This window comes from Marmota monax, unplaced genomic scaffold, assembly GCF_021218885.2.
Source record: "Marmota monax isolate L192 unplaced genomic scaffold, Marmota_monax_Labrador192_F-V1.1 WCK01_AAM20220418_F8-fsc00177, whole genome shotgun sequence".
NCBI classification, from domain to species: domain Eukaryota; kingdom Metazoa; phylum Chordata; class Mammalia; order Rodentia; family Sciuridae; genus Marmota; species Marmota monax.
In genome coordinates this window covers 3,785,310-3,810,373 of record NW_026694922.1, presented here as the reverse complement: position 1 = coordinate 3,810,373, position 25,064 = coordinate 3,785,310, and the positions used below count along the sequence as shown (strand labels likewise).

At 52.1% G+C, this 25,064-nt stretch overlaps 1 protein-coding gene across 5 annotated transcripts in view; it reads left to right on the top strand.

The window, feature by feature from the left end:
• Positions 1 to 4,159: 4,159 nt before the first annotated feature.
• Positions 4,160 to 25,064, top strand: part of Sgsm1 (small G protein signaling modulator 1) — a 78,358-nt gene continuing 57,453 nt past the window's right edge. For 3 of the 5 annotated variants that reach the window (XM_046427282.2, XM_046427281.2, XM_046427278.2), the window contains exons 1-3: positions 4,160 to 4,258; positions 4,342 to 4,385; positions 24,048 to 24,123. In XM_046427282.2, coding sequence (XP_046283238.1) covers positions 4,240 to 4,258; positions 4,342 to 4,385; positions 24,048 to 24,123 — 139 coding nt within the window. In that variant the 5' untranslated portion in view covers positions 4,160 to 4,239. Of the gene's footprint in view, positions 4,259 to 4,341; positions 4,386 to 11,844; positions 12,007 to 12,393; positions 12,514 to 24,047; positions 24,124 to 25,064 lie in introns of all 5 variants that reach the window. The other 2 variants (XM_058573570.1, XM_046427280.1) reach the window with 2 other exon arrangements.

The window sequence follows — 25,064 nt, the reverse complement described above, 5'->3', positions numbered from 1 at the left end:
AGGGGACAAGGAGAGGTATGTTCCTGGACTGGACTGTCTGGCAGTTTTGTAAGAGTGGTGATTTGTTGTACAATGATACATGAAGCTGGCTTTCTAAATACCCATCAGGTCTCCTTGGTCACATCAGAATATACTAAGATGTTTATTCCCTACCTATTTTATAATTTCTGTGAGGAACAAATAAAACCTTCATAATTGCTACCAAAAGAGAGGTGGGATGTAGTGCCTAGGAGCAGCTCTTTGGGTCATTACCTTGAGGATTTCCAACTCTCAGTTAGCTTGACTTCTCTCTCTTCCCATTTCTACCAGGACATTTAAATTCAGAGAGCCACGTTGCCTGCCCCAGAAGGCTGCCGCTTGGTAAAGACTAATGTTGGTGTTTCTTTTAGTGTCTCCTGGGATTTCATCACACAAATACTTTTGGGCCATCATTTCTTCTTAAAGGGTAGGCTGATTGGCACTCCCAATAACAGCAGTTCTGTGTCAATCCTGACACCTATGGTTTAAACAGCTGTCCCACTCCAGGCTTGTGGTTAGGATCAAAATGTTACATAGTCATCCACGCATGCAATATAACAATATACTTTGGCCAATATCACTCCACAGTACCTTGGCCCTCCTACCCCTTGGTCCCTTTTCTCTACTGTTCTTTCTTTGATTTCCATGAGATCCACCCCACCTATCTTTCCCTTTTTCTTCTCTATCTCCCACATATGAGAGAAAACATACATCCCACATTTGTGCATCTAAGTTCTTTGGGGATGTTGGTGTGTACGTTTTTTCCTTGATGTGTCCTTATTTGGTTTTGGTATGTGTGCAATGCTGCCTTTATAAATTTTATAAATTTCATGGAGTAATTTGAGGAATTTTGGCATCACTTCTTCTTTAAAGGTTTTTGGTGGACCTCAGCTGGGAGTCCATCCAGCCCTGGGTTTTTCTTTGTTAGAGACAATAATGAAAAGCCTTCCATCTTATTACATGTTATTGGTTTGTTTAGGTTTCCTTTTTCCTCTTGATACAGTTTTGGTAGATCCTATTTATCTAGATATGTATTCATTTCTTCCATGTTTTCCAATGTATTGGAGTACAAGTTTTCAAAATAGTCTCTAATGATCTGCTGGATTTCTGTGATATCTATGGTGATTTTACCTTTTTAATCTCTAATTTTATAAACTTGGCTTTTCTCCCTTTTTCTCTTGGTTATGTTAGCATGGGGGCTTATCAACCTTGTTTACCTTTTCAAAGAAACACTGTTTCATTGATCCTTTGTGTTGTTATTTTTTGTTGTCAAGTTCATTAATGTTGGCTCTGATCTTATTTCCTTCCTTCCTTCAGTGTTTGCTCCTCCACCATAGCCTGGCTTTTACACCATTTCCCATTTACACGGTGCACGATGTGGGCTTCCTCAGTAGAGGGCGCTGAAGGGACACTGCAGGAAGCAGAGGCCTCTTGTGGTTAAGCTACTGCACCATTGCTCTGTGATGCTGGTATGAGTCCATGTGAGGGCAGCATGGATCAGGTGAGGGGATTCTCAGATCCTGAGGAAGGCTTTGGTCTCCAGGAAAATTTTCCAAATTCTTTCCAAGTTGATCTTATGTGATGGTGTACTCCTAGTGTATGGTCCAACTGTGGTGGGAGGCACTGGCTCTGAGTTCAGAACTTGGCAGTCCCTGGCCCCACTCATGCCCCACCTTCCTATGGTGGAAGAGCTGAAACACATCAGGTCTTTATCTTGGAGGAAAATTTCTAGAATATCAAGGAAGGACCAGCACAAGCCAGTTTTCAAGAGCCGCTGCTTGGCACGAAAGGAAAAGCATGAGTTGTGAAAAGTGGCTCCTAGAGTAAGGCGTAGGCATCCTTCTATTCTAAAGTACCCCAGTTGACTTAGGGGTACAGCTAAGCAAGATCCACCACTGGAGCCTGAGGTCAGAATTTGAGCTGCTGCTTGCTCGCTGTATGTACTTGGAAAACCCCTTTCTTGGTTTTCTTCATCTATGTCATAAGGACAAGTGGGAGTGGGCTCAATAGGGTCATGCAACCAAAGCCCAAGGACCTCAGCACAGTGCCCAGAACATACCAGGTCCTCAATCTATGGTAATTTTATACTTATTACCATTATTATTTGTGTTAGCTTTTTGGAGCCGTGACCAAAATACTCCACACAAACAACTTAGAGGAGGAAGGTTTTATTTTGTCTGATGATTTTCAGAGGATTCAGTTCATGGTCAGCCTGGTGGAAGGGTGAGGTGAAGCCAAGCTGGTCAACTCAAGGCAGCCAGGAAGCAAAGTGAGAGAAAGAGGAAGTGTCCAAGGACAGGATAAAGCCTTCCAGGGCAGGTGACCAGTGACCTATTTCCTCCAACTATATCCGTCTCCCAGCAGGGCATCCACTTATCAATGGATTAATCCATCAAGTGGATTAAGTCAGTGGTGAGGTCAGAGTCCTCATGATCTGATCCCTGCCTAAGAGCCCCATCTCTGAACCTTGCTGCATTGGGGACCACCCTTTCCACACATGAGCTTGGGGGACACTGCAGGTCAGAACCATAGCATCATTTATTTTCTTCTGTCAAGCAAGCATCTCCCATTATCCAGTCTCCTGTGGACTCAGCACTTCATCTCTGACAGTGGGGATCCCCTCTTCTAGCTTAATAGGCAAGTGTCCCAAGTGAGAAAATGTGGATCTTAAAGAGACGGTGCTGTTTACCTGAATGGTAACACACAACTACACTGCCCTTGCCAGGTGAATATTCTCAAGGGTCCCCCCTTTCTGGCCTTTGGACCTATCTTGGTTTTATCCCATTTCCAAGATCTCTAGGCTCCCATGAATGCTGAAAGCAGCCTTCAGGCCCTAAGAGGATCTTGGCCACCAGCCCTGTTGTGCACATCCCACTATGGTTCCCCTTGCTCATGCCACTCCAGGCCAGTGGGTCTACTCTCTGTCACACTCTAGAGGGCACACTCATACCTCAGGGCCTTTGTGCTTGCTGTTTCTTTTACTCAAACTGCTCTACCTCTGGGCCCACCTCCATTGACCACCCTATTTCAGAATACAAACCCCATTTTTGCCCATTTTAAGAATGCAGTTTAGCATCTGCCACGTTTCAATCATTATGTTAAGTCTTGATATAGAGTTCCTTAAAACTGTAGTTGTTAGGAAATAAGAATGACCTTTCTCCTGCCTCTCTTCCCAGCACCATTTCTTTTAATATTGTTTAATTATCAATGGATCTTTATTTTATTTATTTATATGCGGTGCTGAGAATCAAACCCAGTGCCTCACACATGCTAGACAAGTGCTCTACCACTGAGCCAGGACCCCAGCCCCCCCAGCACCATTTTTGGCTTTTGCCACACTTTGACATTTTAGTGTTCATGAGGGTTCAAATACAAGATCTTTTTTTTAATTAAAAGTTTGTTTATTTTGGTTGTAGGTGGACACAATACCTTTATTTTTATGCTGAGGATGGAACCCAGTGCCTCATGCATGCTATGCAAGTGCTCCACCTCTGAGCCACAACCCCAGCCCACAAGATCTTCAAGTACAAGATCTTCTGGCTCCTTTTCAGAGCAGGCCATGTTCACGTCGTGCTCACCCCTGAAGCTGGAGAACCAATAACTTCCCGAGTCCACAGAGCAGACCCACCTGTGCAAATCACTCATGTTGGGGCTGTCCGTTAACTTCTGTACCATGCTCTGGTACAGATATTAATGCACATTTTTATATATGCACATTCCCAAATGCCCATGTTTGGAGCCAGGTTTCATTTGAAGGTCACCATAATTTGTATTATATCTCCTGATTCAATGAAAGTTTTCTTTATATGTGTTAATAAAAAATGAAAAAAAAAATTTTTTTTAAAGAGAGAGAATGCAGATACAGGCTCAGAAAATGGCAGTGGCAGCCCCACCATCTCTACACAACTTGCTCGCGCCCAGCACCCATCAGACATTCCATGAAGGATGCTTGCCCTCTCATGCAGCAGGTGGACGGTGGCTTTGGGCGTGCGGCGGGCTGGGGCGGGCCAGGGCTGGTTGGCTCCGCGCACCCCCCAGCCGGCTTCGGGGCCTTTCGGAGGGTGTGTTCCAGAGGGCGGGGCCGCATCGCCATGACGTCACGACGTGGGCGGTCTTTGGCGTTCGCCCCGCCCCGCGCAGCTGCAGCAGCGCACCTAGCCGCGGAGTCGCTGCCGCCACCGCCTGCGACAGGACCTGAGCCGAGAGGACGCTGCGCGAGCCATGGCTGCGGCCCCCGCGGGTAAGGTGGGCGCAGGCGGGAGGGAGGACAGCCCCGGTCTCTCCCACCGCGTGCTCACCCGCGCCCTCCGGCTTGTCCCCCAGGGGCGGAGACCCGGCAGAAGCTGCTGCGCACCGTGAAGAAGGAGGTAGGTGCCCGGCGCCCCTGCGGGAGGGCGCAGCCGCCTGGGGAGTGGGGGGACAGCGGCTCCTGGAGGGATGCTCCTTGGTGGCGGGGGCCGCCAACGTTGGAGGCGGGCTCATCGGGGTGGCATCTACCGCCACAGGCCTGTAGGTGTGGCCTGTGAGTTTGGGGGGTTGCAGGGCTGGAGGTGTGGGGGTACCTCTGGCGTGTTTGAGCTGTGTGTAGGGGTGGGTGCCATACCTTGAGGTGCCTGGAGAGACCCTGTCCTATGGAGGAACAGGTGTGTAGGTCTCAGTGAGGAGATCATATAGGAGAGACAAGCTCCCTGGGACAGGCAGGCCTGTTCGGGCAGGGGACCATAATAAATCGGGCTGCCAAAAGGGGCCCAGCCTTCAGCAAAGGGGAGAGATTCAGTTTGGAAACAAAACAAACTGCACCCCCATGTTCCCAGTTTTTGGAGCCACTTCCAGGAGCTGGGAGGCCCCTCCATGATGGTCCCAGGTCAGTGTCTGTGGACTGCTCCCTTGGCAGGCAGGGTCTCCTCATCCCTATCTCCTCACTGACAGACAGGCCTCAGTTCTCCCTCTGCCCTGGGCCAAGTTAGCCCAGCCTCTGGATTCATAGCCAGCCACCTCATGTATGTGCGTCTGTCTGAAGATGTCCAAACGTATTTCTAGGCATTGTATGTATGTGTATCTGTGTGTGTGAACTGTTTTTGTGAGTCTGTGTGATGCTAAGTATGAGTAAATAATAAGGATGTGATTGTGTGTGTTTGTGTGGTGTGTGTATTGCCCTCCTCTTTTCACCACCTGCCCCCCATCACTTAGCCTGGTACCCCTTTGCAGCCATGTTTGCATCTTGTGAGGTGCCAGCTCAAGATCTTGCATGGCTGTAGACCTTGTGGGCCAGCCTGGTCCTTGTGTGTGCATTGGAGTGGGTGTACATGTACGTGTGTGTTTATTAGGGGTGGGTGTACATGTACGCGTGTGTTTATTAGGGGTGGCAGCACTGAGCACCACTGAGGAGCCCCTCCCCATGAGAAGGCAGGCAGCCCTCTACCGCAGCCTGGAGGCTGGGACCTGTTGCTGTCCCCAGCTTGGGGTAGCATGGTTGTGCACACAAGCGCTGGGTGTGTATTTTTCTTTTTCTTTTTTCTTTTTTTTTTTTTTAAGAATCAGCTCCAGGGCTGATTGCACATTCTAGTGTTTTTGAATAAGGAAATGTGCAAGATATCTGGGATCCCTCAGAAAGCCCAGAGGTTTTCTGTTCAGTCCTGGTTTGTAAGGAAATGCCAGGTTGGTCCAATTGAGGAGGGCAGAATTGAAAAATGGCAGTCAAGAGAGTGTCAGCAAAGCATCTGGGAGGGCTCTGGCTCAGGTTCTGGTCCCAGATCTGTCACCAGCTCCCTCAGAACCCTGCCCAAGTCCCTTCCCTTCCCTAGGACTCTTTCTTGTATGCAGAAGGAGGCATTTGTCCTGATGTCCCAGTCTAATCCTTGTCAGCGTAGCATGGTTTAGAGGGCAGGTTGTGGGGCATGCATTGCCCCAAGTGACCAGAGATCTGGGCTTCTGTCCTGGGGTCATACAGGTTTGGAGTTGGAATGAGCCTTCTCTGTGGCTATAGGCTGAGGCCAGCTCCTGCTCAGAGGGACCGCTCCTCACCCTGCTTGGTGTCTGGGAGGGCAGGGGCCTAAACTCACTAGGTTGTCCAGATCTGTTGAACTCCAGATCTGGAATCACAGTTGCAAATTGGTGGTGCTTTCTAAATCCTGCATTGCTGGGGGCCCTCATTCTAGAAATAAGGGTTTCCATTTACTAGTGGACAGTACGTGCCATGCTCTGAGTATACCATAGGCTAATGAGGTAGGTAGGTTGAGTCCACTTCACACACAATCAGCTGAGCCTCGAAGGGAGGAATAACTTGCCCAAGAGCATCCAGCGAAGAAGGGGCAGATTCAGGACTTACCGCCGAGATCTGTCTGACATCAGAGCCAAGCTCTTACCCACCCCCCATACCATAAATGCTTCCATCGACACCTACATGGTGTCACAACCTTGGAATATGAGGGGGACATAGTTTGCAATGTATAAATGGGAATCCTGTGACCTGGAGAGAGTAAGCCATGTTTCAAGGACACAGATCCAGTGGAGGGGAACTGGTTCAAATTTGCTGTCTTTGAGCTCTCTTTAGAGTATGGGTTCCCCTAAGAGATTGGTAAAATAAGTAAATAAGAATGAATGAATGAATCTGTGTCCCCAAAGCAAACCTCCTCCATTCTTTCCTTCCATTGCTCACCTCCTTGGCAAGGAACATTTCTTCCAGTGTCAGAGAGCCAGTCTTTAGTGGGTTGGACATCAAAGCTCTTGTTTAGAAATCCGAGTGACGAATCATCTTTCCTCTCCCTCTTGGGTTCAGAGGAGCATGTCCCTAACATGTCCCTGACTGTTACAGCCTCACCCTTCTTTTTGGAAGGTGTGTCTTATCAGCTTCTCTAGATAAGCTGGGTAGCTTGCAAGCTTGGGCTGAGCCTCTGCAGCCACTAAGGGCCTGGCACAGTCTATGAGGCTGGAAAATCTGTTCAGTGCTGACCTGAGAAACCATCAGGACCCAGGACCAATGAAACTGGTCAAGAAGGTACATTGGGCTCAACCAGAACTGGGTTCAAGTCCTGGAGGCTTTTTAAATTTTTTTTTTTTTTTTTTTTAATGAGGATTGTGTGTCCAACATGAGCTTGGTTTCATAAACACAGCAGTGAAGCAGACAGACTCAACCCCTGCCCTCCTGGGGCTGGCATTCTCCTGGAAGAGACAGACCCTGGAAGATTCTCAAGAATAATTATGAGGATCATTACAGAAGGCACTGGGCACCAACAAAGCATCAGATTGGGCAGGGGGGGCAGGTGCAAATAGTGGTGTAGCTTAGAGGTAGAGCACTTGCCTGGCATGCAGGAGACCCTGGGTTCTATCACCAACAGAGAGAGAGAGAGAGAGAGAGAGAGAGAGAGATGACCAGGGCATCAGGGACGGCTTCCGTGAGGATGTGATGTACAAGAAGACACATGAAAGCCGAGTAGGCCTTTTAGGTGGAGGTGTGAAGTAGCTGGAGGAGAGGGAAATCCATTCCACACAGGGAACTGTAGGTGCCAGAGGCTTTGTTGCTGGATGGTGCATGGTGAATTTGAAGGAAGCGAAGTAGCTGGAGCAGAGAGGAAGGAGAACTGTGTAGGATGCAGAGGAAACAGAGTGTGTGGTCTAAGAGCAAAGGGGAAAGAATGGGGGGGATTCTGGGATTATGGAGGGAAGGAAGAGGGGCTGAGATTGGTGGCTCCTTAGTTGGACCATCTTAGATAAGCACCTGTCTCTATCTTCAGTGTCAGAGTTTGGGTTTATTCACAGTGGGAATGAAAATTACTCACCTGGCAGGATCAACCAGGTGAAAACAGCCACCGTGTTCACCTGAGCTTTTCCAGGGCAGGGTTATCGCTTGTCTCTCTTCCCCATGTGCCACCAAGGCAAAGCTGGAGTCAGGTGGCCTCAGCATGATTTCCCCTGGTTAAGTCCCACCAGCTTTGTCATGGCTCCTACCTGGCTAGCTTGTCTCCCTGACACCCCTTAATTTTGTTTTGTTTCCCAGAGTGAGCAGGGACTGGCTTCCTGTTGCCTCGACAACTGCCATTAAAGGAAGCAGCCATGTGATGCCAGTTGATAACGGAAGCCAAGTGACTAACTGCCTTGTTTTCCTGCCTCTGGCTGGGCTGGGAGGCCTCTTAATTGGAAAGGAGAAGGCAGGGGCTTGTGGGTGGCAGATGAGAGCCAGGGAGGAGGCAGGGAGATGAGGCAGGGCCTACAGGGGAAGGTGCTTTTACATCTGTGAACTGGGGCTGTTGGGAGGCATGTCACTGCAGAGCCATCTGCACAGCTGCACAGCGGAGTGTGTTTGGGGAAGCGATCCTTCCAGCCCAGGATGGGGGGCTGGAGGCAGGCCAGGAAGGCTGGGGGTACTTGCTGTTTCCAGGGGAACTCCATGGTTTGACTCCAACCCAGTCTTTCTTCATGAACCAGGGCAGTAGCTTTGTCCTTCCCGCAAAGTTGGGTCACCAGATAATATACAGATGGCCCATTAAATTTGAATTTCAGAAAAAAACAGTGAATATGTTTTTAGTATGTGTTGCTAAATATGGTGACCCTACCCCAGGGCACTTTTGGCAATGTCTGAAGCATTTTGGTTGTCACAGCTGGGACTTCCCCATAGCATCCAGCAGGAAGAGGCCAGGCATGGAGCTCACAACATCCTGCACTACACAAGATTCTTCCCACCCCAACCACATCATCCACAGGGAGGATCCAGCCCAGAATGGTCATACTGTCCCTTTTCCAAAATGCTGGGCACCAGACATGGTTTTGATTTTTTTTTTTTTTTGAGGGGGGGGAGATTTTGGAATATTTGCATATACAAAATGAGGTAACTTAGGGATGGGACCCATTTCTACACATGAAATTCATTTATGTGAATGAAAAGCCATTTATGCTGAAGGTAACTTTACACAGGACTCTTAGTGAACCTGTATTTTGCTGTGAACTGTTACATGAGGTCAGGTGTGGAATTTTCCACTTGTGTCATCACATTCACATCAGAAAAGTTCAGGTTTGGGACTCTTGGATTAGAAATGCTCAAACTGTACTGAAATCTGGGAAAGCTGCTGTCACCTGATGCTGATGGACCCCACGCCACCACGCCCCTTCTAGCTAGTCGGATGTGCACGTCCTCTTCTTGAGTAACTCATTCTCAATTCTTTTAAATTGTTTCCTATGCATTTTGGGGGTTCAGAGAAAAAGTGGGATCTGTGATTGCCCAGCTGTGTTGTCTGGGACAGACTTCCTGAGCCCGCCTCAGTGTTTCACCTGTAAAGTGGCTCTAGCCACCAGCAAGGCCAAACTCTGTGCTAATATTTTTTTAATATTTATTGTTTAGTTGTAGTTGGACACAATACCTTTACTTTTATTTATTTATTTTTATGTGGTGCTGAGGATCGAACCCAGGGCCTCGCACGTGCTAGGTGAGGCCACAGCCACAGCTCACTCTGTGCTAATGCTAGCATTGCCTAATTCCTCCCAGCTCATGGGAGGGTTACAGGGTGCTGGGCACCAAGCCAAGAAGATCCCAAGCCATATCTCCTTCACTCCCCATCACAGCCCCATGAGGAGAACCCTCATCTCCTTTACTAGATATGTGAGGAGCCAGAGGGACAGAGGTGTGAAGCAGCCTGCTTCGAGGTCACACGGCCAGTATGGAGCAGTTAGGATTCAAGCACCATTTTCACAGGCTCTTGTGACCCTGGCAAGAGAGGGCAGCTAGAGGGAGCTTTGAACTTCAGCCAAGACCCCAGGAACATGACTTGAGGACAGGTACGTGCAGAGGAAGGAGATGAGGCAGGAGGCTGCTTCCTCCCAGTCTGTGCAGGACTGGATGAGCCAGGCTGCAGCACTTGTGCTCGCCTCAGCAGGGAGCAAGAGCTATAGGAGATGGAAGAGCAAGAGAGGGTTTGCTTAGAGCTCTCCTCCAGGATGTCTCAGCTGACCGCAAGAAGGAGAGTGGACACTGTCTGCTGGATCATAAAAGAAAACTTCCTTCTTTCCCCTCTCCCTCCTTGCCCTCCTTCCATAAATATTTATTGAGCATCTACGGTGTCCCAGACCCTGTTCCAGAAGATGCAGATTGAGCACTTATTCACATGCTTTCATTGAATGTACAATCCAGCCTGGGAACATGTAGATACATAATACATATCAAAGGTGATATATAGGAAAAGTGATATATATGATAAAAGTGCCATAGGAAATATAAAGGCTGGAAGAGAGGGAAGGGGCTCAGCAGAGGTGGTGGTCAGCTTGGCCTCTCTGAGGGATAATGTTTGAGCAGAGCGTTGAAGGAAGGAAGGACATACACTTCTGCAGGAAGGGTGTTCCTGGCAGAATTATCAACACCTGCAAGACCTTGAGGTGGGAAGACAGAGTAGCAAGGTGGCCAATGAAACCAGAGCAGAGTGAAGGAGAGTGACGATGAGGTCAGAGAAAGAACAGGGCCCACCATGCCAAGCCTCTTGGCTGCTGAAGTCTTTGGTCCTCACTCTGGGTAACATGAGAGCCCTGGGGGAGTTTGGACCAGAGGAGGAACATGCAAGTACCAGTGGAAGGAAGCACGGTCCCCAGGGTGTCAGGCCAGAGAGGAAACTTCTGCCTGTTCTTTGTAGAATTTTGACTCTGGGCTGTGAACTGCAGGCCCAGCCTTTATTCCCTTCCATGCAAAGGAGGCGCTGCAGAAGGTTTGGCCGTTGGATGGGTCCAGAACGTCCAAGACGGACATTTCTGGGTCCCTGAGTCCTGTTGGATTGACTTAAATGAGCCTGTGTGTGCAGGCTCATGGGGGCAGGACTTCTCATGAGCAATGCAGTTTTGTCCACGTAATGCATTTTGAGGCTTTTTCAGGCCTCTGGCAGTGCAGCTCCTGGGAGTTTCAGATAGTCCTGGGCACCTGTGGCAGACTTGATGCTCTGGTTCTCAGTGGTGAGGGTGGCAAGAAGGGCCTGGCTGTCTTGCTTCCTTGTGTCTCCTGTGCCGTTGGGTGTTGGGTGTCCCTGCAGCAGCCTCATGGGGTGCTATAGGAGCTTGGGGGGAACATTTAATCATAGGTTAGCAAGTACTAAAGGGCACTTTTGTCACCTCTCAGGCCTTCAGTTGCTAAGGGTGCAGAACCCTGTTGTGGCAGGACATGGACTGAATCCTTGTTCCTAGGCCTGTGTTCCTAACAACTATGTGACTCCTAGGAGATCCCTGCTCACAGCCCCTTGTTCCTGCTTTCTAAGCAGAGAGGGTTCTAGAGCTGCAGGAGTCTGAGAATCTCAGCTCATCTGATTGGCCAGCGCCACCCTCTGTGACCAGGCCCTGTCTGTTTCCTCTACTTAGAATTTGCCAAGTCTGCATTTAAGATGTAACAAAACATAGTAGCTGATAAGGCCTTGGGAGTCCTGCTCCCCTCCAGAAAACCCAGGGCTCAGCTAAAAATATTTTAAGAGAATAAAGGCTTAAAAAACAAACAAACAAAGAAAAAACATCAGAAACGGAGATTGTGGACAATCTCATTTAACTACCCCCATGCTCTGTGCAGTGAATAAAACACCTTCTCTTGGGGATTAGGAAATTGGGGCACAGAGATGACAGGTGACTTTCCAAAGGTCCCAGAGATGGTGAGTGGTTCACCCAAGGGTCTGGCTGCAAACCCTGCTTTACCTTGCTCTGCAGCTGCAGCCAACAGCCCATAGGTGGTTATGACCTATGCTGGGAGTGTGAGTTGGAGTTGGCAAAGGGCCAGACTTTGGAATCAGATAGTCCTGGGTTCAAATTGTGGTCCTGCCCATTTAGTAGCACCTGAACCTCTGGGATGACAGTCTCTTTTCCCTTGTGCAGCAGTGTTGCTGACCTGTTCTAGTGGTGCCATCTGTATGCAGGAAGGACTGCTTCGATCACTCCAGTGGGAGCAAGATGGACTCAGCTGCAGGGGGTCAGTTTCTGCCCTGTGCTCACAGATGACTTTGCAGTTGCTCTCAGAGCATGAGCTTGCTCAGCTGGGTAAGCCCTGGGTGGGGGTGCTGCAGGCCCCAGAGCTGTGCTATATGTTGAATGCAAGGGGTATTTCTTGATGTCCAAAGGGACAAGCTCTTTGCGGGGAGCCTCCTGGCCCTGCCGTGGAGTTGTCCTGAGCCCCTGGATGAGGGGAGATGTGGCGTGTTGCCAGGGGAGCCCCGCCAGGAGCAGTGGGTGAACATGAGGAAGCTGGTCGTTCTGGGGTGTCTGGAGCCAGAGCCTGGGACGTGCTGGCTAGTGTCTGGGAGTGGGGGGAGATGGCGTGGAGATGGGGATCACAGTCACAGCTCCACAGTCTCCATGGGTGACTGTCTGTGCATGGGCGGGGGGGGGGGGTCAGCCTTATGGACTCTTATGCCATGATGCCCCCAGGTGAGCACCAGGGGAGCCTCCTTGGAGGGCTGTCTGAAGGACTGGACAGGACCACAAGTGGAGACATGGATGTAGGAGCCTCGTCCCCAGGCCCTGAACACCCTCCTGGTTCTTGGCAAGGTGACCGGTCCTCACACTGTTGGGACAGTTCCCGACACCTGTTGATAGCAAGACAGTGAACCATTAACCAGAGCCGGGCTGGAGCTAGCGCAGAGGCCTTTGCTTCTCCTTACGTCCCAACACCCACCTTGAGGGCAGGTTCAGCGGGGAGGAGCTGGAGGGAGGACTTTTGTTGCACTCTGACGACCCAGGGCACTGCTTTGTCCTTTTCATCCCCATGTCCCCTCCCTGCTGTCACCTGTTCTGGGGCTGCAGGATGCCCTCCAGCCCTGGCTCGGCTGTCATTACCTGTGCTGTGTGGAGTGGCAGGAAGGGTGGAGGGCGAGCATTCCCCCCTGCAATGAATATGGTCACTCACCAGCATCCTCCAAGCTCCTGTAATCCTGGGGGAGCTGGGGAGACCACAGTGAGCACAGGGAAGGCCCCTGTCCTCCTGGAGCCCATGGTCTAGAAGGAGGGTCTGAGAGAGGACAAGCAAACTGATGAAGAAATAGGATGAATTCAGAAATGGTTGAAGAGACAGAAAGGGGGGAGAGAGGGTCAGGGTGTTCCTGGGTGGCAGTCAGAATGGGCTTCTCAGAGGAGGTGTCCTGGGAGCTGAGAGCTTATTGATGGACAGGAGCTGCTTGGCCAAGAAGTGGAAAGGGCAGTGCAAAGGTGCTCAGGCAGCAAGCAGCTGGCAGACTTTAGGGAAAGTAAGGCAGCAGGAGTGAGGTGCAGGGAGGTAGGGACAGGTCAAGAACAGACAGAGAGATGGGCCCTCCTGACCCTGCGTCTTCCCCCATGGCCTCCTGGGGAGGTGGCAGGGAAGCTTCTGAGCTGTTACCATCAGGCACTATCTCTGCAAAGACCCCCAAAGCCCCTTGCAAGCCATGCTGTGCTGAGGTGTGGAGAGGCAGGTTTGGAAATAGGCGCTGGATCTGTTCGCCCTGAGCTCTGGCTGCCTGCCCTCAGCCTCCCCCACCCCCGTGCAGACAAAGCACACTTCCTCCTCTTTTTCCTCCTTCTTTTTCTTTTCTTTCTTTGGTCCTGGGGATTGAATCCAGGGGTGCTGAATTACTGAGCCACATCCCCAGATTATTTTTTTCTTTATTTTATTTACAGACCAGGTCTCGCTGAGTTACTTAGGGCTTCACTAAGTTGCTGAGGCTGGCTTTGAACTCTTGGTCCTCCTGCCTCAGACACCCAGCCACTAGGATTGTAGGCATGGGCCACCCTGCCTGGCTCTCTTTTTCTTTTTTAATGGACAATTTTGTAGAGCAGTTTTTGGTTGACAGCAGAATGGAGGGGAAGGTACAGGGATTTCCCCAGTGTCCCCCTCCCTATATGTGCACAGTCTCCTCTGCCGTCAGTGCCCACCAGAGAGGCACATTTGTTACAATTCAGGAACACACGTCATTGTCACTTGGAGGCTGTGGCTTACCTCAGTCTTCACTCTTGCTGATGCACATTCTGTGGGCTTGGGCGGTTGTATACTGACCTGTTCCACCTTTGCCCTCTCGCACGGCATTTCCACTGCCCACATGCCCTGATGCTCCCCCTGCTCATCTTATCCCCTTCCAGCCCCTGGTGACCCCTGATCTCTGCCCTGTCTCTTTAGCCTTCTCCTTTCCCAAATGTCATCCGGTTGGATCATGTCATCTGCAGCCTTTGCAGATCAGCCTCTTCGCTTAGTAATAAGCATTGAAAGGTGGAGATTTGTCTTTGTTAGGACTGTGCTCTTTGGAGGTCTTGCTTGGGGCTGGAGAGAGGTGGGAAGTGCCAGGTGTGCTGGGAGAGCTTGACTGTGAAAATTGTTGGCCTAGGGCAGAAGTGGCAGGTGCTGCTGGGCCCTGGCTCTGGGAGCAGGGAATTGGCCATGACCATGACGTTCAGCTGCAGTGAGCTGAGGGAGCAGGTGCACTGGCCACCTAGACAGAGCAACCTGGGGCTCCAACGGATGCAAAGTGCAGTCTCCTCACAGGCCCAGTGGGTCTTGCCTCCCCAGGTCAGCAGCCTCTTAGGGAACTTGGGAATGGTAACAGTGACACCTAGGTTGCATAGTTGCTGGGAATCTTTGGACTTGCATGGGAAGCACCCACTCCTATGGAGCACCCATAGGGATCTATTGAATGAGTAATAAGTGCACCTACTGTGTTTCAGGCTTGGTGTGGGACAGATAAGCCAGGGTTTGAATTCCCACCCTGGCATTTCACGCTGAGTATTCTGTGGCAAGTCATTTCATCTGATCATGACTCAGATTCCTCATCTATAAAAAGGGGGTGTACCCATCTCATTGAGTTACCATGAAGAGTTGAAGAAATCATGTCCCTGAGCATGGGCCAGAAACAGTGAGCACTGTAGAGGTTGGTGCTGGGTGGTGCTACTAAAACAACTGTACGGACATTTAACTATGCAGCAGCTATTGCTTTCAATGCTTAAAAGGTCCTGTGACCTCTCCTATCCTGGGAGGTAGGTTCCAGGACCCCTGCAGTGCCCAAATCCTTGTATGCTCAAGTCCCTTACATAAAAGGGTAGAATATTTACATATAACCTAGGCCTGTCCCAAATCTCCCTAGGTATCTTACAGGACCTTATAATACCTAATGCAATGCAAGTGCTATATGAACAATTGTTATGCTCTGTTATTTAGGGAATAAGTTGAGAAAAATAACTTTTAAAAATATTTTCAATACCAGTTTGTTGAATCTGCAGATATAGAACAGTTGGATAAGGGGGGTCAGCTGATCCTCTTATGCCTCTGACACAGAAACTAATATTGCCCATTTCACTGGTGGCGAAGGTGAGGCCAAGGGAAAGGACATGAGTTATGGGTTAGCCGAGGCCATGCCTGCAAGAGCTGGGGTTGGAATTCTGGAAGTCTGGTTCCAGAGCCTGGTGTGCATAACCATGCATTGGAGGCCTGTCGATAGGGGTTTGGAGGGGGGGGGGGGGCATCAACTTGAGGTGGGGGCCTCGGAGAAGAATGAGGAGGTGGTTGTGGCTCAGGAATTCATCCAGAGCTGGGGACAGATTGGAGTGGGAGGAGGTCAAGTGGAGGAACTGTATGAGGAAGTGGGAATCCTGTGGGTCAGGCAGAAGGAAGGACACCTGTGAGCAGCTCAGGGTGCGGGGAGGGAGAGGACAGGATTCAGAGGGAAAGGAACACTGAGCCACCCATGGAAACAGCCAGGTCTGGCAGGTTGGCACCGCCCCTTCCCCTTCATCCCCCAGTCTGTGCCTTGAACTTCCCCAAGTCCTCCCATCCTCACCGCCACCACTGGCCCTGCTCCAGCCCCTCCTAGCTCTCCCCTCCTCCCTGTCTTGCCCATAACAAGTGAAAAAACTCAAAGCTGACAGCCATTTCCACATAGTGCTTTCTCTGCACCTTGTCCATCCATCTGTTCTTGACTCCAAGTTGTCTCTAGGAAAAGCACAAGGCCTCTCTGCTTTAGAGGTGGAGAAACTGAGGCCCAGAGAAGTAATTTCTGCCTCTATTTCAGATCTTGACCCATCACCCCCTCCAGGAAGCCCTCCTTGACCTCCCCGCTGCCCTGTCAGGTCTGGTTTCTTGGTCATTTGTTCCCATAGAACCAAGCTTTTTGCTGTAGGGAACTAGCCTTAGGCTGTTACTGTTATCCATTCTCATGGTTCAGCTCATGTCTCTCTCACTATGCGTTCAGGAGACACCAGAGAAACACAGTTGAGCATTGACAGCAGCAAAGAGCCTGCGACGCTCCAGGCCACCTTCAAAAGATGCTTTTACTAAAGAGATCTCCTTTATAAATCTGAAATTTAGATTTATCTGAGCATCCCATAGTTTATCTTCAAGTCCTACCCCAAATCCAAAAGATTTGTTGTCTGATCCTTTGTAGAAAAACTCCAGCTACTCTGGTCTTAAACTTGTCAGTGTGATCGGCAGCAAAGAGAGTTTGTGACAAGTGAAAGGAAAAAGTGTTAGTGGAACACAGAATAGGGTGTAGGAAGAGTCTAAGAAGCTTCTAGAAGGAGGTGATGACTTGGCTGAGCTTGAAGCCAAGCAGTTGGTCAGCTTGGACAGAACTTGGCCGGAGGCCCTCCATGAGCAAAGGTATGGAGGTGAGGCCCTGGCCCCTGCCACCGTCAGGAACCTGGGTTCACAGTACAGTGGTCCAGGTAGCTGTCAATGTGGCCTGTGAAGGCCTCTGCCCTACCCCATAAGCCCAGGTGCCCTTGAGGCAGGCAGGGTGGCCATGCCTGGTGACTGCTCAGCCCCTTGCTCCAGGGGTTGCCAAGGAGCATTTGAGTCACCCGTTCTTTGCCCCACTTTGTTCACATTCAGGTGTTTTTAAAGCCACCTGCAAAGCCCTCCAGGCACCCTGATAGCCTCCTGTCCTCTGTGATTCTCTTGTGGAGGTAAAAATCAGGGCCCCTGAGGCCAAGCATCACTCACCCTACCCTTATCGCTCTTCCTGTCCCCTGCCAGGTGCCAATCATCTGAGACCCAGATGGGGCAAGGCAGGGATCTGAGTCCAGTGGAGACGTCTTGCCTATGAGGAGCCCTTGCGACCCTGGTACCTTCCGCTTAGGTCCTCACTAGGCACCACAGCCCTGTGCTGGTCCCTCTGGGTCAAACCCAGTCTGCGTGTTCACCTTTAAGCCGGGAGTGCTTTTTTTTTTAAAGGATTATAAACAAAAAACAAAGGAGACCATGTGATTTAGACTACATGTAGCCGAAAATAGGTTTCCCATATTCAGCAAATAAAAATAATTTGCCAAAGTCAGCAAATAAAACTATAGAATACACAGTTGAGCATGGACAGCAGCAAAGAGCCTGCAGCGCTCCAGGCCACCTTCGAAAGATGCTTTTCCTAAAAGAGATCTCCTTTATAAATCTGAAATTTAGATTTATCTGAGCATCCCATAGTTTATCTTCAAGTCCTACCCCAAATACAAAAGATTTGTTGTCTGATCCTTTGTAGAAAAACTCCAGCGACTCTGGTCTTAAACTTGTCAGTGTGATCGGCAGCAAAGAGAGCTTGGTGGGGCAGAGACCCAGGAGCATGGGCTGCTGGGAGGTATATGATCGCAGTGGTCACCAACATATTGAGTGCCTGCTGCATGCTGTGGCTCCAGGTCTTCCTGGGAGAGATGGGTGTTAAACAGATAAGCCCAGAGATGTTTGAAGAGCATCAAGCCGTGAGCCCTAAAAGGAGCAAGCAGGGTACGAGGGGAGGTGGTGGGAAGGTGGCTCGCAGGAGACCCTATTTTAGACAGGGTGATCAGGCAGCCCCTCCATGGGAGAAGTGTGGACCCCTGAATGGGGACACTGCTGTCTGGGATGCCTATTACAAGCACGGTGTGCCTGGCCTTGTTCTGAGCTGGGCAGACCTTGCTCACAGAGCCTCCCTGTAAAGTGTGCAGGCAGCATTCCTACGTCACCACCAGGAAACTGAGGTCGGGGGTCACCCGAGAGCAGAGCTGGAGCTTGACCTGGCCTGCCTGGCAGCTCCTGAGGTCTCGTTCCTGCTTGTGCCTTCCTTGACTTGGGCCAGCTGTGTGCTGGGCCCTGCTGAGCCCCTCTCCCTGTGTCTTCCGTCCGCCTCACAGCCACCCTGTACCCTAGGGCCGGGCAGCCCCATCCGGGGCTCAGACGAATAAACAGGACCTAGCACAGCAGGGCAGGGAGGATGTGACCTGACTGTGAGCCTGGCCGGGCATGAGGGTACCTGGACATGGGCAGGTGGCAGGTGTGAGGAACCCATGACTGGCCAGGTTTCCCGTCTGCCCTAACTCCCTCCTGAGGTTAATTCTACTTTTATGCTGTTTAAATATTTGCAGGTGGAGGGAGGGCGGGATCTCAGCGTGGCCTCTGAATGGAGGCAGGGTGGGGTGGGAGGTGGTCAGAGGCTTGTGGTGGAGGGGTGGGGCAGTGCCCAGAGCAGGCCAGCTATGCCTGCTGGCCTGGGCCTGGAAGCTCAGGCAAGAGGGAGCCGCACTGAAGAGCTTCTCCACAGCTAGCTCTCATCTAGTGACCACCTCACGTAAGCCATGCGTGAGCCCTGGAGTCCGTGTCTCCCCAAGCTTGTGTGTTTGTCGTGTGTAGTTTGTGGGGCCCATCCTGAGTGTCAGGCACTGTCTTGCTGATCTCAGTCCAGCCTTACATCCTCCCATAGGTCAGGCTGCTGCTACCACTTAACAGACTGTGAATGGAAACATGCCCCAAGTCACACAGACAGTGAGTGGCCAAGGATCCGACCCCAGGCCAGCGACTCTGCATTCTGACACTTGTCCTGAATGCTAATGAGCTGGCTCCAAAAAGAGTGAGCTCCCCATCATTGGAGGAAGCAAGCAGATGCTGGGGGGCCTTGTAAGGAGTAAGATCTTCCTGACCACTCTGACCTTTGGTCCCCCTCTCTGGAAGAGGCTCACAGGGTGTGGCTGGCAGAGTCTGACCCAGGAAGCCTCACATTGAGTCTCCTGACTTAAAATTCAGTGTTTCTTTTGGTCCCAAGTTGGGGAGACTGAAGGGTCCCTTTTCACAGGTTTCCAGGCATCTTGGGTTTCAAGATGATCCAGTACTGGATGGGGCTGGAGATGAAGCTTCACAGAGACCTGGGTTCAAGCCCCAGCTGTGCCCTTTCCTGGCAGTGTGACCCTGGGAGTTGTGCATAAACCCTCTGAGACTTGATTAAACATCTTGTATTTCTTTTGATGCTGGGGATGGAACCCAGGGCCTCACACGTGCTGTATCACTGAGCTGCCCCAGATGTATGTACCTTTAAAATGAGGATAATCATTAGTACTCTTTTGAGGACTGAATAAAGCCCTTGGCACATAGTAGATGCTCAGTAAGCCTCCTCTCACTCTAAGCTGGAGAGGTAACAAAAGCATTTGTTCTAAATGGCCTTTGCTTTCTGCTGTGGACAAGGTATCCATTAGGATGAGGCCCTTGGTCTGCCTCCTGCCGCCTCTGTATAACCATGTGTGGGTTATCTTTTAAGATCTGTGCCTCAGTTTCCCCACCTGTAAAGTGGAATCATTTGGAAATAACCTCATTAGAACTGTGCTTACACACTGTCCCTGGCACAAAGTGAGTGCTCAGAAATAATGAGTGCTGAGCACTGCCATCATAAAACCCCCACTGTGTGCAAGCCCTTCCTGCTGTTTCACACAGTACATCTCATGTAATATCCCTGCCGCTCTTCACAGAGGAGCCCCTGAGGTGCCAGCAGGGCATGACCGGCTACACTCATGCAGGACTGGAGTGGCTGCGCTGGGGTGCTGGGGCCGGTCTGGGTGGCTCCAGAGTGGCACCACCCCCTCCTCTGCACTTCCTGAGGGCAGCCCAGATCCTGGATTCCTGAGGCAGAGCCTAGAAAAGCATGCTGGTCGTGCTGAGCCAGGGGGCCACGCTGAACCAGGGGACCTTGCTGCCGTCACTGCTCCAGCCCACCCCTGTGGGGGAGAAAGAGTTGAGCTAGATTCTGGATCTTCCTCCCCCAGGGCTCTGGCCCCTGCCTGCCCACACTCTGGTCCGTCCCAGGTGGTTTCCTCCCCTTGGGGTGGACAGCAGCCTCTTTCTGATACATGGAGAGAGTCTCACAGCCACCTTCTGTGCTGGGCATCTGTCCCCAGCTCTAGTCACCAGCCTTTTTAATTTCCTCCCTGGCCTCGGGCTGCCTGCGGTTATTAACTTCCTCTGAGATCCTGATAGCTAGGCTTTGGAGGTGGGAGGTCCTCACCTGCACACGCCCGTGGTGCTGGCTCCCCACCTCCATTTGTCACCCTGCCCTGGATCCATGCCCAGGTGAGAGGCTTGGGGCCAGACAGCCCTGGGCTCCTCCCTACCATGTGACCCAGGGGAAGCAGAAGGTCTTCTCCACTCTGCACGCTCAGACTTGAGAGGGTTTGTGCATAGAGTCAGGATGCAGTAGGAATCAGATGGTCCCCCAAACTCAGCCATGACGGCAGGCAGCTTTAACAGGGGGACTGTGGACTCCGGTGGGAAGGAGGCTGGGAATCTGCAAAGCAGGACGTAGCACCCCTGGCTAGTAACAGCAGGGAGCCAGGGATCATCACCACCCTTAGGGCTGGAAGGGGCTGGAGGGAGAAGTGACCAGAAGGTGACAGTGTGGGGAGGGTCCTGCAAGAGTCCTGGCTGCTGAATTTCTTCCTTTCCCCTTCCTCCTCCACATTCCCTCTCCTTCCTCTTCCTCTTCCCCTCCAGTTCTCTAATCCAATTTGGGCATCTCTCAGAATCACCTGGAAGGCTTGAGAAATGCCGCACATTTTCCGGCTCAGTAGCTCTTGGGCGGGACCCAGGAATTTGCATTTCTAAACTGGTCCAGGGGAGGCGGGCGCAGCAGGACCAGGAGTGGGGCATCTGCTGGGCACCTCATCAGCCCCAGGACTCAGTGGACTAGGAGCCCCTCGGGGGCAGGACTCTCTGATTCCATCCCTGTAGCTCCATACCCGAGGGCTGGTGAGAGGGCCCAGCCTCCACCTCCTGCCCAGGTGAATTCAGGGGCAGTTGCACCTCCATTCGCAGCATTTGCACCTGCCCTGTGTTCACCGCTGTTCTGACCGTCCACGCCACAGCGTGGCAGTCCCGGTTGAGGGGGGCTCGTGTGCAGGGGGTTTATGAGGCACACTCTTGGGATCGACGGCAGGGAAGGAAAGTTAGCAAATGGGAGTGGGCAGGGACAGTGGACCATGATGCCATCTCAGTGGAAGCCCTGATGTCCCTCTGAGGGAGCTGGGACTGCCTGTCCAGCTGTCCTGAGGGGGGAGAAGGTGCCCCCATCAGTGGTTGGATGTGGCCACACTGGGAAGGAGTGAGACTGGGAGGAGGCTCTGTGCACCTGAGGGCACCCCTGACCTTCAAGGCTGCAGCTGAGTGTCTCCAGTGGGTGGCTCAACCGTGGGGATGAGGATGTGATAATAACAATGACGCTGAGGGCAGACATGCCACAGAACACCACAGAACACGCCATTTAACAAACAGATGTATTCTGTGTTGGTTCTGGAGGCAGAAATCCCAGATCGAGCTGTCTGGTCGGTTCCTACTGCGGTCTGTGACCTGGGTCTGCTCTGGCCCCGCTCTTTTAGCATGGAGAAGGCCGCCACCTCCCTGTGTCCGCACATGGTCTTCCCGGGGTGGGTGTCTGTGTGCTGGTACCCTCTTCTTGTGAGGATACCAGTCATTTCAGATTAAGTCCACCCTAATGACCTCATTTTACCTCAGTCACCTCGGTGAAGGTCTCATCTTCTGGGCAGCCAATTCTGAGCTACCAGGAGTTAAGAACATTTCAATATATGAATTTGGGGTTCGGGAGAAAGACTCAACTCAGCCTATCAGAGTGGGAGAGGTGACATTGCAGGATCAGATTCCCAGGGTTGGGAGAGGAGTGATAGGAAAGGAAGGGCAGGAGGTGGCATCCTAGAAAGTGGGAGTCAGTCGGGCAGGTCTTTGAAGCCTGAATGGTAAGGGGCAGCCCAAGGCCACTGACTGAATGGTGACTACAAGGACTTTCCCCGCCTGGCCCCTCCCTTCCTCCCTGAGCTCCGAGTGAGAACTGAGGATTTGGCTGTTCCGAGGGAGCTCATTGCTTCTTTCTGGGGACGTGGAGCAGATGGGGCCTGGTGCTCTCTGCAGCCACCATAAGGGAGGACACAGGTGGGTGGCAGGGCCTGCGTCAGAGCCACTCCAGAGAGTGACAGGCAGATGGCGGCTTCTGGAGAACAGGAGGACGTTGGCAGGAGAGCGACAACCTGCCTAAGAAGGGTCAGCCATGGAAAGGGCTGGAGTGTGCACCTTTGGGCGGGAGCCATGTTATCAGGGGTCCCCAGAGACTGCCGCCTAGGCCGGAGGCTGGGCCAGGGTGCAGAGTGGGCCGGCCTGGCAGAGGCACGCATTCACCATTTATTGAGTACCTACTGTGCGCCAGAACTCGGGGTGCAGGTTGCCATAGTGCTAAAGCTGAGAGTCACAGAGTGCTTGTCCTCACGGGGTTCAGAACCTGGCAGGGGAGCTAGGTGCGGACCAGAGCACTGCAAGTCTGATCAGTGTTGGGAACGCAGCTGCTGTGGGAACGCCAGCAAGGGAATGTAACGTCCTGAAGGATGACACTCCAGCCAGGGCCAGAAAAAACGGTAACAGGAAGCAGGTGAGGCTCCAGGCATAGGTGGCATTTGTCACAGGCTCATTATGTGCCGGGCTCTGCACTTAGGACCTGATATTCCCTACCTTGTTCAGAGAGGTGATGTGATTTGCCTGAGGGAACACAGCTAGTTGCTACAAGGACCAGGATATGGCAGCGGGAAATGGAAAGATGTTTTTAAGTCTGAATTCCAGCTCTGCCTTTTCCTGGCTCTGTGACACTGGCTGGGCCACTTCACCTCCATGAGCCTCGGTTTTCCCATCTGTAAAACAAGACCCGCTCCCCAGGGTCTTGGTGGGTTTTCACACTTAGAAACGCTACAGGCAAAACCCAGCCTGAGCTCTCTGAGCTGGAGGTCGGGAGCTGTTCCCGGGGCTGGTGCTGACAGGATGGAGGGGTGGTCCAGCGGCCAGCTCTGAGTGGGCCTGTGTTCCTCCGTAGCACACAGCCAGTGCTCTGAGCTCTGCCCTCGTCCCAGGAGACATCCAGATGTACGGGAGAGTGGGCAGTGAGCCCTGCACTGCCCTCAGCAGGTGCCTGGATGTGCTGTAGACTGCATGCAGAGGCCATGGGGAAGGGACCTGGGCAGTGCTGAACTTTCCCCCTCCTCCCTGACCCAACAGCCCAGTGATTCAGAGCTGAGCAGGCCTTTATGGTCTTCTTTTGACACCCTCCATCTCAAGGTGGGTATGTGGGCCCAGAGAGGACAGGGCTTTGCTCAAATCCCATAGTGACTAGAGCAGCTTGGGATCTAGAATCCAGTGAAGCCACCAGAGGGGGAACTACATGAGCAGAGGCCTGTCTGCCCTTTCCCACTGCCCCCTGTGCTTGGCACATCGGGGACCTCAGGTAATATTTGTTGAGCGAGCAGGTGTAGTGAGAAAGCCCACAGCCTGGGGCGTGGGGCCCGATGTGGACTTCTGTCCCCTCTGTGGCCAGCTTCATCTCCCTGGGCAATCGCTTCCCCTGCAGAGCCTCCATTTCCCACAGTGAGTTCACAAACCCATGTGGGAGGTACCCAAGCAGAGATTCGAACCCAGGTCTACTGGATGCCAGGGCTGAGCGTCTACGCCACCCCTCCTGGTTCATTTGCCCACCTGACTCATCCAAATACCCTCTCTTTGAGATCTTTACTGAGCACCTACTATGTTCTGGTTATACTGCAGTGAAAACAGGAGAGGAGGTGTCTGCTGTGGGGGGGGGGGGGGCGCAGACAGTAAGCCCATAGAGAGAAAGAACAGGAAGGGCAGTGAGTACTGTGAAGGACCCGTGGTAAGGGCCAGGATATGGGCTGCTGTGGTCAGGGAAGAGAGGACATTTGGTGTGACATCTGACCTGGAAAGGCTCCGGGGAGCAGCACAGCCCTCTGGGGAGCTGCCCTGGTGGCACAGGTCTCTTCCGTCTGCCTTGCAGGTGAAGCAGATCATGGAAGAGGCCGTCACGCGCAAGTTTGTCCACGAAGACAGCAGCCACATCATCTCCTTCTGCGGTGAGTCGGTGGCCACCCGCGGCCTTTCCTGGGAGCTGCCTTAGGAAAGGCGTCTTCCAGCCAGAATCGCACGTCATGGTTTGCATTGTGACTCCCAAGTTAATTTTGGATCCTGAAGGGACTCAGTTGGAGAACCTGGAAATGCAGAATAGTGAGAGAGGCAGTTGACAGTGACTTCCACACCCCCCTGGAGAGGTGGCTGAAGCTCTTCACGTGAGCACCACCCACACGCCTAGCCATGGTGTCCTGGCCCCTGAGCAGCGACCTCCGTGCTGGTTCCCTGCTCTGCTGTGAGCTGGCGAGGTACAAGAACAGAGTGGCTGGGGACTTTCTAAAGACAGGGAGTGAAGAGCCGCTGACACCTCCCGAGGGACCATGGCCAGCTGGCTCAGCAAAGGCACAGGTCTGGTGCTCGGAGCGTGACTCAGACTTCTCTGCTAAACCAGCTCTGCTCGCCAGGTTCCAGGATAATGGCACTGCCAGGTGCTGCTGTGCTTTGACGGTGGCTAGAGACGGGGCTTAGCGTGAGTCTGAAGTAAGCACTCAGCTCTAGGTCAGTGTGCGCCCTGGGGGTGATTCTCGTCCTTCCTGGGAACTTTGTCTTCAATGACGGCAGTGTCTCCTGTGAAGGCTTGCTGCAGTCCCCCTCCCTATGACTTCGGCCCCAGGAAGAGCCTGAGCAAGGGCACCCGCCAGCCCACCAGCTCCATGTGCATGGCTGGGACACCACACAGGGGCTCACAATATGCTGAGCATGCGCGTGACCTGGGGGACCAGAGGCTCAGTTCACCTGCTTTTCACCTAGACAGACCTGTGTCTGCCTCTTGCTGGGTGACTTTGGGCAGGAATCAGGGATTGAACTCCGGGGCCCTCGACCACTGAGCCACATCCCAGACCTGTTCTGTGTTTTATTTAGAGACAGAGTCTCACTGAGTTGCTTA